The sequence below is a fragment of the Anopheles arabiensis genome, chromosome 2, assembly GCF_016920715.1.
Source record: "Anopheles arabiensis isolate DONGOLA chromosome 2, AaraD3, whole genome shotgun sequence".
NCBI classification, from domain to species: domain Eukaryota; kingdom Metazoa; phylum Arthropoda; class Insecta; order Diptera; family Culicidae; genus Anopheles; species Anopheles arabiensis.
In genome coordinates, this window is record NC_053517.1 from 4,089,108 (window position 1) to 4,100,647 (window position 11,540).

General features: G+C 48.3%; 4 protein-coding genes across 9 annotated transcripts; 1 reads left to right on the forward strand and 3 right to left on the reverse strand.

Annotated features, from left to right (window-relative positions):
- The first annotated feature begins 688 nt into the window (after positions 1-688).
- Positions 689-4,102, forward strand: LOC120896788 (prion-like-(Q/N-rich) domain-bearing protein 25). 2 transcript variants are annotated; one of them, XM_040301229.1, is made up of 5 exons: positions 689-941; positions 2,650-2,799; positions 2,900-3,301; positions 3,389-3,534; positions 3,606-4,102. In XM_040301229.1, exons 1-5 carry the CDS (start codon positions 776-778, stop codon positions 3,819-3,821), a joined length of 1,080 nt encoding a protein of 359 aa, XP_040157163.1. In that variant the 5' UTR covers positions 689-775; the 3' UTR covers positions 3,822-4,102. The 2 variants fall into 2 exon arrangements, with proteins under 2 accessions (XP_040157163.1, XP_040157173.1); XM_040301239.1 differs by lacking the exon at positions 689-941 and adding an exon at positions 955-1,056.
- On the reverse strand, positions 4,087-7,693 carry LOC120896773 (major facilitator superfamily domain-containing protein 10). Of its 3 annotated transcripts, none has more exons than XM_040301197.1 (5): positions 7,585-7,693; positions 5,756-6,217; positions 5,092-5,683; positions 4,850-5,017; positions 4,087-4,779 (listed from the first exon to the last, which is right to left on the reverse strand). In XM_040301197.1, the coding sequence occupies exons 1-5, from the start codon at positions 7,591-7,593 to the stop codon at positions 4,550-4,552; spliced, it is 1,461 nt and encodes a 486-aa protein (XP_040157131.1). In that variant the 5' UTR covers positions 7,594-7,693; the 3' UTR covers positions 4,087-4,549. The 3 variants fall into 3 exon arrangements, with proteins under 3 accessions (XP_040157131.1, XP_040157149.1, XP_040157139.1); XM_040301215.1 differs by lacking the exon at positions 7,585-7,693 and adding an exon at positions 7,184-7,347; XM_040301205.1 differs by lacking the exon at positions 7,585-7,693 and adding an exon at positions 6,334-7,143.
- Positions 7,634-9,571, reverse strand: LOC120896815. Of its 3 annotated transcripts, none has more exons than XM_040301289.1 (6): positions 9,201-9,571; positions 8,867-9,078; positions 8,594-8,770; positions 8,392-8,521; positions 7,959-8,320; positions 7,634-7,892 (listed from the first exon to the last, which is right to left on the reverse strand). In XM_040301289.1, exons 2-6 carry the CDS (start codon positions 8,934-8,936, stop codon positions 7,837-7,839), a joined length of 795 nt encoding a protein of 264 aa, XP_040157223.1. In that variant the 5' UTR covers positions 8,937-9,078; positions 9,201-9,571; the 3' UTR covers positions 7,634-7,836. The 3 variants fall into 3 exon arrangements, with proteins under 3 accessions (XP_040157223.1, XP_040157213.1, XP_040157207.1); XM_040301279.1 differs by having other exon boundaries at positions 8,867-9,102; XM_040301273.1 differs by having other exon boundaries at positions 8,867-9,571.
- A 458-nt stretch (positions 9,572-10,029) lies between these two features.
- Positions 10,030-11,300, reverse strand: LOC120896865 (SAGA-associated factor 11 homolog). Its single transcript, XM_040301370.1, has 2 exons — positions 10,871-11,300; positions 10,030-10,791 (listed from the first exon to the last, which is right to left on the reverse strand). Exons 1-2 carry the CDS (start codon positions 11,229-11,231, stop codon positions 10,604-10,606), a joined length of 549 nt encoding a protein of 182 aa, XP_040157304.1. The 5' UTR covers positions 11,232-11,300; the 3' UTR covers positions 10,030-10,603.
- Between the last annotated feature and the right edge of the window lie 240 nt (positions 11,301-11,540).

Here is an 11,540-nt window from a genome sequence, read left to right on the forward strand (position 1 = left end):
TATCAACAATCGTACTGTTGCGAGCTTTTTCTCGGACCAAGCCCCCGGAGGCGGTGTAATTGCCGATTGATTGCACCGTGAAAACACGTTGCCCCTCTTTCCGAGAGGGTTGGTTGGGGCATAGTTGGTGGGCCAATAGGCACTATGGCGAATGCACAGCGGACATGTAATATATTTTACATGAGACATATTTTTATATTACCGGGTAAATTGCCTGACCATTTTATGATCAAGAATCGTGAACAAAAGATTGTTTTTATATTTATTTTTAAAAATTAATACATTACAAAAAAAAAACTGTGAACTGCATCGTTACCATAGTCCACCGCACAATAGAGAAGACCAATGAATCGGAATGAGCAACACAGCAGCAGCAACCTCCTCCCCCCTTACTGCTGGGAGCGCGGCTGTGAGAGGAAAACTCAACCCCATAGGAGGAAAAAAAGCACGGATTGACCGCGCAATTCCATCACGTTCCATTGTTGTTACCAGCGCACCATTGAGGGGAGTGTGTGTGTGTGTGTGTGTATTCTCTTTTTTTGGGCGTCTCTGCGTTTCCACCACAATCCGCCACTGTTGCCTGCAACATTAGACGCTGAAGCTGCACCCCCATCCCCTCCCCACTTGGGTGGAGTGTGCCTGTGTGACCGGGGCCGCAAAAAGAGAAAATGTGGATCAGTGTGCTATCCGATCCCGCGCCGTGATGTTGTCGGCGCCACGCCGCGATCGTTCCACCACGACGCCGTAAAGCGCAATAATACTGCTGGTGCGTACCATGTGCACCCTACCATACGCAACCGGTCGGCGGCGCAAACGAGCGCGGACGACGCCCGGAAGTCTGCGGTGGATGTCGGTGGGCGTTGCTGGGCCACTGTTGGTGCTGCTGCTGCTGCTACTGACCATCATCGGAAGTGTTGTGCAGTGTCAAACGTTTATACGGCGTAAGTGGAAAAATGGTTTTCGCGTTGTGTGGTTGCCGTTGCTGACCCTGAGCGAGTGGGGTTAACCGTTTGGAGTGTTTTTTCGCGTGGTTTAATACTGCACGGTGTTTTGTTTGTGAGTGTGTTTGGGAGTTTGAAGCATCGGAAGTAAATATTTTCCAAAAAAATGATACTATCATACCAATGGAATAGTTTAAACAGATCGGTGTCCAGCATAACAAAGTCCACCCTCCTGTTGTTGGTGCAGCGTACAGTACTAGTAAAATTGGCTAAGTAGCTCAAATCTATCAAAATAACGCGTGCAGTTGAAGCAATACAATATTGACCCGATTGCGCAGTCCCGGCAGTGTGTGTGTGATTGAGGGTGTGTTATCGGGATAGGCTATCGCTTGGGTAAAAACCGATTTGTGCCACGCTATGTGCATTAATCATTATTGATTGGCACTTCGGTGGAAATTGATTGGATAGACTAACAATAAAAATTTAAGTGATCGATCCGAAGCGGACTGATTAAAAAATGGCAGTCAATTTGGTGTGGGGGAGGCGGGAGTCGATCGGGGGATTCCGTTCCAGGTGGTGAGAGGAGTGCAATAAATTTGTATGACTTCATGCGCACAGCGCAAACAAGGGCCGCTCGCTCACGTGCGAAACGATGTTATCGATGGGCGATTGGGCTAAACGACGGTTGGTAGCGTTTTAAATTCAATAGTTTCTATTAAACAGTACAGTAAATCAGTTCATTTGTGTTGCAAATGACCTAGATTGAACAAAACATTACTTCCAGCGAAGAGGAGCAGTGAAGAGAATGCACTTACCATGTTGCCCCCAAGACAAACCATCAGTTTCGTAGCCTTCGCGGTTCACAAATTAGCTGAAAAGAAAAAAAAACACACACACACCCATCTGCTCGTAAAAGAGGAGCACACAAAAAAATTCCCATTCGTGTATCGATCAGCTTGAATAGCAAAAAAGAAGCATCAAAGTAGCATTGACTGCGCCCCCGATACGATTGCGCACTTTAAAGGTGTGGTACCACGCGTATACGCAAATGGCCTTCACGTGCTTCCGCTCGGATGCGCTTACGCTCCTCCAGCGATGGATGCGGTTGGAAGCGGAAGTGAAGTCACCCCCCCACCGTGTTAGGATGGATGGGTTGGGAAGGAGCACCACCTATGCTGGAGAGAATTCCGAGGTTCATCATGCTCGTTTTACATAACATCGACTGCGGGCAGAGGAATGCTAATGTTCATGCGGTGCACAGCATCATCCCATAGCAGCATAACAGAGGGAAACCCCCAGAACCCAGAGAAATAGAGTAGGGGGCATTAAGAGGGAGTAAGATTTGGGCAGAGGAGCGCCGTATCGAATTGGGGCTAAGTGTACTTGGAAGGTGTTTAGGCAAGTCGAGTGTTTAAGGCTCCCGAACAATGCTACGGTGTATTATTCCCACTTGCTTCATGAGATGGAAGTGTTTGGAGTGCGTTTGTGTGTGTGTGTAAGCTAAAATGAGCAGCTAAAGAATGATACATACACGCAATCAAACCACAACAAAAACTCATTCGATTGGGGTTAAAACCCTCTGGCGATAGTTGGTTCGTGTTTTCCGTATGAGGAACAGTTAAACAGTACAATTCCCTTGCACAGCTTCTCCACACGAGAGGCTGGATATTGTTTTGGCATTGCAATGACCATCCCTTTGCCTTCACAGGAACAGCCAACGTTTGCCGCACGGACGATGAATGTCCGCTGCAGGCGTACTGCGAACGGTACAATTCCGTCCACGAGTATGGCGTGTGTTCGTGCATGGCCGGTTACTTCGCCGTGACAGACAGCAATAACACGCGTCGATGCTTGAGAGGTAACAACATTCACTAACCCCACATAGCACCCACATCTTAGTTCGTTCGATTAGTTCCATTGCATTCCATCGGCACCCTCAAATCTTCTCCCCATTCCAGCGGCTACCGATATCGGTGACTACTGCCTACACAACGACCAGTGCCAGTACACGCTCAGCACGGGCAACTCGGAATGCCGCGACAACTCCTGCCAGTGCGTGGACGGTGCGCACTACGTCGAGCGGGAGAAGCGCTGCTACAAGACGAGCTACCTGGGCGAGTACTGCCGGCTGACGAACAACTGCATCGGCAACGATACGTACTGCCGGGACGGGATCTGCGTGTGCACCCCGGGCAAGCATCCGAACGCGGACCGCAACCGCTGCCTGCACGATGCGAAGCTGGGCGACCAGTGCTTCCGGGACGAGGAATGCGTGACGGACAATTCGCGCTGCGCGCAGGAGATCTGTACGTGCCGCGTCAGTCACGTGCTGAACGAGCAGCGCAATCGGTGTTTGCCCAGTACGTAAGCCGCTCTTTAGGCGTTTTGCTCCGATTCGTTCCATATGGTATGGAAATTATAATACTTTCCGTTCTGATTTTCCGCAGTTGCGAGCAAAATTTACGACCTTTGCGAGGAAAACATACAGTGTTTGTACAACATTCCACACTCCCAGTGCCGCATCACCACCGGGACGGACGGTATAACGGCGGGCCGGTGCACCTGTGCGAGCCGATTCCACGAGGCAGGATTTGTACGTATACAGTTGATTCATTCCCGGTCATTACGTGTTTTTTTTTGTAAAATGCTTCATCCATCTTCCAGAAATGTGTTTCGTCGGTACACTTGAACGGGATTTGTGAGGTGAACGATAATTGCATCGATCGCGACACGGGCTGCTATCATGGACGGTGCCGCTGCATAGATCACATGATCGAGGTGGATGGCATTTGCTCCGGTGCTTCAACGTTCCGGCCAAACAGTTTAGCGTATGGGCTAGTACTTATTACCGTGCTGGGTACACTGTACGGTATTAGCTGACCATGACGCAGCTGCGCACACGAACACCAAAAATTCTCTTTCCAAAACAATCTCCTTTAGTATCTAGAACTTAACATACTCAGTGAACGGTTTGAAAAAACGACCTTGCATTCCATCCTAATGTACTGGTAGCCTTACCTCAACCTCATGCTTGGACCAAAATGGAAAACCAATGAACCCTCGGGCGTGCTTAACACTGTTATTGATTGTCCAGTTTCGAACATGTTTTATATTAGTATGTGCTATTTAATTAATAAACACGTTGTTGTAAGTGAAAAGTGTTCTTTTTATGTGGTGTCGCGTGTTGTTTGATTGTTTCACTGCATTACTTAAACTATTTCACTATACTGGTTATATTGCTACTATCCATCGCAAACTCAACTGGTGTTGAAGATTGTTTCTTCCTTTCTTCCTTTCTTCACATCCACTCTATTGCACCCATTACGCAACGCGCTTTGCTCTACGTTTTGTTGATGCAATTTTTGTTTGCTAAATCCTTTCACAGAGCAATACTCTTCTAGTCGAATACATCGGAGATTCGAAACCCCAAATGCGGCCAATCGTAGCCACAGGTTGGTAAAAGGAGTTTACAGAATACTGTAAAAAATATCAATACCGGTTGTTGTTGCCTTATAAATACAATGTATACACTATAACAATACAAAAAACGACGGAATAGAAAAACGAAGGACACAAACTGACGCAACGCGGTGGGTTAGCAGGAGCATTCACAGCTTTAAGTACTGCAGCATCAGTGCGGGCCACAGTAGCAGTATGCCGCCGGCGATGTAAGTAAACCGAGCACCGACACTCCAGAACGCCATCGAGGCCACGATGGGGCCGACAGCCCGGGCGAGAGCTCCCAGCGATCGGAACACTCCCAGCACAGTTCCCTTCTGGTGGAAGTCACCGTACTTGGAAGTGATTGTGGTCATGCAAGTGACTACAAACGCGGTGGCTAAAAAAAGGGAATGTAGGTGAAGAGTTAAAACAAGCCAATTGAGCCAGTTGAGGCATCGGGAGCTTACAGATGGCGAATAGTATCATGCCCAGGTAGAGCACTGGAGACGACTCGGCCAAACCGACGATGATGAAGGCGGGAATGATTAAATACAGGCCAAATACGGCGGAAGTCTTTACTAGTCGGTCGGGAAGCCGGCGTACAACGGAACCTTGCAGTAGCGCCATCAGTACACCTGAAGGAAAGGGGAAAGAAAATGTCACGCAATGTTACAATAAATCTCTTGAATTTCGCCTCAACACGCCGTACCTGTGGTAAGGAACATTTTCGCCTGATCGATCGAGGTGTAGCCGAACTTGTGGTACATCAAGAACGTCACCGTAAACTCGAGCCCGGAGTACAGGAACAGGTAAAGAAAGTACGTCACGCCCAGCCGCCTGAGCGAGCGCACATCCTTCTGGGACAGATTTTCCACCGCGGAAAAGCGAAACAACGCTCTAATACTGATGTGATCGATCGCATGCGACAGCGAGTTGATGATGCGCGTGGATCGCTTCTCCTTCGGCAGCGTTTCCTTCAGGCAGAGCACCAGAAACAGTATGTCGGCGACGGCCAGCAGCATCGCAAACATGGCCGGTGCGAAGAACCACAGCGTGCCGGTTTTGTCCGAGAAGCGGGAAAACGTCGCCCCGATCATGGGACCCGCTATGAAGCCGAGCGAAAAGGCAATCCCTACTAGGGCCATCGCTTTGCCGCGGTTCTGCTGGTTCGAGACGTCCGTTATTACGGCCATGCAGAGCGAAACGTTGCCCTTGCTGATGCCACCGACGAACCGTGCTATCACAAACAGCAGGAACGATTCCGAGTACGCCCAAATGCCGTACGAAGCGGCAATGCCGGTCTGTAAAGGTGGGTGGAAAAAGGAAACCATTAACGATTTGCGCCGTTCGAACGCTTTCACCTTTCACCTTACCGCGCACAGCAACATCAGTGGTTTGCGCCCGTAGTAATCGGACAGTGCACCGACGATGGGACTGCTCAGGAACTGCAGAAAGCTAAACATCGAGCCGAGCGCTCCCCCGAACAGGACGCTGGTGAAGCGTTCCGGCGCACCGATCCACAGCTGAAATTGCTTAATACTGTTGGCCAGGTAACCGTACAGCTGGTTGTCATTCTTGCGATAGTACTCGAGCAGGGACGGAAGCAGCGGCAGTATCATCGTGAACGCCAGCAGATCCAGCAGCAGCGACACGAAGATGATGTACGCCGTCCGGTGGGTGCGCGTGATTTCGGTGATCGTTTTCCCCGATTCCGGTACCTTCTCATGTTTGGGCGCGGGCTTCAGATTGTTGCTTATGTTGTGTGAGGTGCTCGCCACGACGGAGCGCTTTTTCAGTTCATCCAGATTGTACGTCATTGTGCTGGTGCTGGTGGGCTGGAAGAGAAGCGTGGAAGAAACATATGGAAAGGGTGTTGATAAATTATGTTTTTTGAGGCTTTCTCGCCAGCTTCACGACACGTGGACATGCCCACACGATCAACCACAATCACCTTGTATCACAATTGCGTTAGTGGCAGAAATACAGCAGAAAACTATAAGTACGCCCGGTGGCGAAATACTGCGCACGATAAAGCCTTATGTTAGGCACGACTGCGAAGCACAACCCCACTACACTATTGCGCGGTAAGTGTCTCACTATTTTCCCTGCAAACCAATAAGGACCGAACGCGTGTCCGCTACGACACCGTGCCTCGCGACCGTACACGATCGCAAGATGGTATTAAAACAGCTGCGTAAGATGCCAAGAAACCAACACACGGGCGCAAATACACACGACGATCACGCTGGATCACAGCAGGCTATGGTGCCGCCGTACTTTCACTTTTACCACCACCAGACTCGTTTTGCTGCTGCTGCTGCCGCTCGGCTCTCGATCCCGAGAAAGCCTCCGCCAATGTCTGCCTGCGACCCGCGCACTCGGGGAAGCATCGATCTGTGTCGTTCAACCGTGAAGCTGTGTGGGGCTTTCGCTGTAGTGGTGAAGATTTCGGTCAAAGATGCTGTGTGAGGGTCGCGGCTCGCACGCGTGTTGGGTCGGCCGAAAATTAGCAATGCTGACAGTAGGGCTTCATGGCGTCAGTACAGAACAGTACAACAGTACAGAACGGCTGTATGGGCGGCATTATCAGCGGATGTGGCCAACCATTCGTAGCACTAATCAACTCGTTGACGATAAAACAAATAATCACTTGTACGTGCTGCCTGTTGGGTGTGTGCTCGGTGCTGTAGATACGGCCACGGACGCCCTTCATTGTCTGTGGGTGCCATTGTGGGGGCCCAGTGTCGTAATTTCCCTCTCCCCCAACATCCCCCCTAATGTTAGATACTGTTCATCATTACCTGCTAAGCTCATGGTGTGGGTGTGAGTGTGTTTGTCCAAGAATTATGCTACTGCACAGAGGGAAACATTGTTTTGCTGCGTATTGTTTGCGAGTCACAACAAACCTTGACAGCGATGCACCGGGTGCTCGACACCTGGTGGCCGGTGCCGGAGGTTGACAGTTGTTAAATTGAATTTTCTTGAAATCCGGTTATTTTGAAAGAGCATCCAAAACAGATCTTCCATTTGAATGTTTAGACACGTGAAAAATGCATTTGGTAACGAAAAATTGTTACACAATTGATTTCGGAAACTGATTAACTCACTGAATCTAAATCTGAATTTTAAGGGTTTTACAAAATACTTAAGTTCTTCTTAATGGTGATATTGATAAAATAATGATAGAACAAATATGACTTACCTTGACCATGGGTAGGACCTTAGGATTCTGTATTGTTATTCCAGAATAGTTCACAATGTTATAAGTTTATTCATGCCCACCAAGTACGAAAACTGCATAACTATCCTAAAGTTAACAGAAAAGTGGAACCTTCTATATTTGATCAGTAAAACCTGACCTGTCTTCGTCACGTTTGAGAGGTTACTGTAGTATTTGTTTAGTATCACTAATATGCACACAACACACCCTTGATTTATTCAGCAATTCCAAAACTCATAGCTCAGAAGTAGTACAACTAGCCGATTCTTCTGTTTGAAGCATGGGAAGATCTAAAAAAATGAAGACGAATATTGGATTAAAATTTACAAAAAATTAAACACAGTAAAACAACAAACCTTTACGCATTCCGTGCATCGATACGACGACTCGAAATAGCTCAAAGTCTGGCATCAGTACGATGCGGAGCAGTATTATCACTAACCCAAACACAGTAGCGCCGACCCAGATCCAGGAGAATGCCAGCGTTAGGAAAAAGTTCTTATCCACCTGCACCAGCGCCGCGGTGTCCTGGACTAACGAAAAGTAAAGTATCAACCGGGCGCAGCTCATACCCTGAACTGAGTCCACCTTCTGAAACTCGGCACAAAGATGCCTCAGGCCCTGGGTGATGAAACTCGCCGTTAGCAGGGACACGACCGTGCAGCCTAGGAAAAATATCAATGACGGAAACACTATCCGCCAGGGTTGTGGAAGAATTCTGCAGAAAAAAAGGTGAGGAATATAAATGCACTACGTTGGCTTCCCGGTCTTTTCACATGCTTAACTTACCCTCCTGGGCCGTGCACTAGGAAAAGAGCTAACCATATCGTACAACAGATTCCTTGGAAGAGTGGCATGTTTTTGAGGGTCTCACAGTACAACCCACTGTTCCAATTGCTCCAATATTCATCGATGCCATCTGGTGGAAACGATGGAAAGAATGGTCAATCAAAGTAGGTGTGTTAGCTTGAGGCATTGAAGGGTACATTACATTGAACAGCCGTTTGGTTCGTTCCGGTATCGGAGCCATTCTCGACTGCTATCGGCACAAAATGTAGGTTTGCTTTTAGCAAACAATGGTGTTTGTAGTCTGCAATTAGACCGTGCAAACTGAAACTAACCACCAGGCACGATGACACAATCATCAGCAACGAAAACACGGTACAGGCTGAAAGGACGAAACGATAAGATAAGTGCCACAAGTGGTTTGAAGTACAGTGCATGCGAAAAAGATTTACAAACAGTTGCACCAGCTTACACTTACACTTCCAGCGGGGATTTACTTTGGACGGTTCCTTTTCCACGATACGATGATGGGAGCACAGAATCGTCATGGTTCCGGTCACGTTCTGTGCGATTTTCACTCCACCAACGTTGATTTAGTGCGAACGAAGCGCACCACACAACCACCGACCGACGATTGGATTTCTTGTTTTCTTTTCTTTCTCCCTTGTGGCACTACACACCCAGCACAGCCTGCCGAATCGACCATAAACACAGCTGCACAACCATGAATAAATTAAAACTCGCCCGTCCTTGAGTTCGTTCGGATTTAAGCTATGTATGCATTCCGGTGCGACTTAGAAATAACGCATTACCTCATTGCGTATGCTTCGGCGAGTAAGTTATGATCTCATCATATCACAACATCGTACGCGGGCACGTTCGTATGAATCATGTTGCAAACCACACGGATATGGATGGATAACTGGCGACGATCTTGGACGGGAAGCAACCCTAAACTAAACTGGTTCTTCGACGGGTTGCTTGGAGAAGAAGTGACATTTTCAAAAAAAAACACTAACCACGCACGGCTTTCGGTGTTTCTGACCCGCTCTCGGTTTACTTTATCGTAGTATGCCGGATATGGAAGCCATAGTAACGAACCTCTGTACCGTGTGCGTCTGGATCAAGCTGTACCACGGAGCTGCCTGTAGCGTTGTAATACCACAGCGCGGCAAACAACGCGCGAAACACCAACCCCTTTTGCGCGCACCCTATTGCCGAGAGAGTGTGTGAGAGAGAGCGAGACGGTGAGCATGTAAAATCAGCGCGAGAGCGACGGCGGTCGGTCGTCAAACTGTGCGATCGCGGTTTTACGAATGCACACACGCACACGCTGGATGAGTTGAGAGAAAATAACGCAAAATAAAAAGTAAACAAACCGTACTCGGCGGTTTTTGGAAGCCTGTCCATCTGGTAGAACGATCGTAAAAATAAACTACACATCAATTCGGGATATTAATTTACGGGCCGTGCAGTCGCGACACACTCGCACACAGTCTGCACTTGATCTATTTACGTTGAGGGGGCGAACGCGCGTCATACAGCCCCGATGGACTCGGAGATGCGGTACGCGAGAGGTTCGCGCAGTACGCGTCGATCTTATGATTTTGCTGCGTGATTCGTACAGGAAATGATGGGTCGTATCAGTGTGAAAATCTTCTTTTATTTACATGGAACGGTTATTCACACTACAGGGAAAGTTTAAACGTACATTATAAGCTTCCCGGTTGGCGCTACATATAGAAAATCGAGCGAGGAGTGTGTGAATTACGTTTACATTATTAATCCATTTCAGCTAGCCTAGGTAGTGTGTTTAAGATATACTATTACTTGGAAGTTGGGGTTTCAATTCACCTGCCCCTGCCACGTTTATAGGATACTACGGTGTTCCACATCGGCGTGCGTTACCACGAACGCGACGCTTACTAGGTAAAACCACCAGTTGTGGAGTTCATTTGGCAATTTAACATTGCAGAAAGTGCATGTACAATATCATCGCCGAGATTCAACCGAACCGCGTTCGTTCTACTGAGGTCCAACATTCGATGGATAGGGAGGTCAAGTCATGTGACTGGTTTGGAATGCATCACACATTCGCGCTTTCTTCGTAGGGGTTGCTGATGCCGGTGGCGGTTTTTTTTTGTTTTGGCCCGCAAACATCTCAGCCGTCTCCAGGAGCACTTGCCGCTAATCAACCCCGTACGTGCACCTACTTTCATGAGGTTTTGCCATTTTTCTTGCTCCCATTAGTGCGCACCTGCGAGATCTTCTTTTTGCGCTTCTCTCCCGACCAGTCCGCGTCGTCTTCGTCGTCCTCGTCGCCGCCGAAATAATTGCCTGTTCCCACGTCACGTGTGTTCGCGATGCGTCTGCTTGCGATGCGTGAGGAGTTTCTTCCCATACCTAAAAATATGTAAACGAATGCATTTGCAGACCAGACTCGCCGAACTGCTGCGTACGGAGGATGCGGATGCGTTCTTACCCATGCACTTTTCCAGATGTGGAGCAAATCGCGATGCGGCTACGATGCGATTACAGTTCGGACAGTGGCAGTCGATGGCTTTCTTGGTGTTGGACGAACCGAACACGTCCGTATCGGGCTGGTCGACGATCGTGTACGGTTTGCTGTCCTCTGGCTCACCCTCGACGGCGGCACCGGAACCCGTCTTGTTTGCGTGGTGCACCTCGTACGCGATGCCCAGGATTGTTTCGTCCACGAGCGATTCGTACAGATAGTTGGCAGCCTTTTCTCTCGTCTCCGGATCGCTCATAAACCGGCGAAACTCGCGCTTTAGCTCTTGCTCGTCGACATATTCTATGTGAATTCCGTCGTTTTCGCTCATTCTGCCGGCGTAAGCTGTGCGTAGAGCGATGCCGCTGGAACTTGACTAAAAAGTAAACAACAAAACCATCCAGCTGCTGACGGTGGTACAGCCATTGCGGTCATCATCTCTAACTTAACTATGACAAATATTGGAATAAAATTTCAAAAATGCAGCCAAATAAATTTTATATTTTGGATTCTTTTTCTTCTATAAAATTAGTTCTACACCAACTAAAGGATCTGGAGCGAAATGCAATGATGAAAAACGATTTTAAATGTGTTTGAGCTCGACCACTGTGTCAAACAGTAGTCTGCAAAACATCGACCA

Coding starts and splice junctions, on each gene's coding strand:
- LOC120896865 (XM_040301370.1), bottom strand. CDS start 11,231: ATGAGCGAAAACGACGGAATTCACATAGAATATGTCGACGAGCAAGAG. Junction 10,792..10,870: donor ACATCTGGAAAAGTGCATGG/GTAAGAACGCAT, acceptor ACATATTTTTAG/GTATGGGAAGAAACTCCTCA.
- LOC120896788 (XM_040301229.1), top strand. CDS start 776: ATGTGCACCCTACCATACGCAACCGGTCGGCGGCGCAAACGAGCGCGG. Junction 942..2,649: donor GTGTCAAACGTTTATACGGC/GTAAGTGGAAAA, acceptor TTGCCTTCACAG/GAACAGCCAACGTTTGCCGC. Junction 3,535..3,605: donor GATTCCACGAGGCAGGATTT/GTACGTATACAG, acceptor TCCATCTTCCAG/AAATGTGTTTCGTCGGTACA.
- LOC120896773 (XM_040301197.1), bottom strand. Junction 5,018..5,091: donor GAAAATGTTCCTTACCACAG/GTACGGCGTGTT, acceptor CCTTTCCTTCAG/GTGTACTGATGGCGCTACTG. Junction 4,780..4,849: donor CATGATACTATTCGCCATCT/GTAAGCTCCCGA, acceptor CCCTTTTTTTAG/CCACCGCGTTTGTAGTCACT.
- LOC120896815 (XM_040301289.1), bottom strand. CDS start 8,936: ATGACGATTCTGTGCTCCCATCATCGTATCGTGGAAAAGGAACCGTCC. Junction 8,771..8,866: donor AGTAAATCCCCGCTGGAAGT/GTAAGTGTAAGC, acceptor TCGTCCTTTCAG/CCTGTACCGTGTTTTCGTTG. Junction 7,893..7,958: donor GATGCACGGAATGCGTAAAG/GTTTGTTGTTTT, acceptor TCATTTTTTTAG/ATCTTCCCATGCTTCAAACA.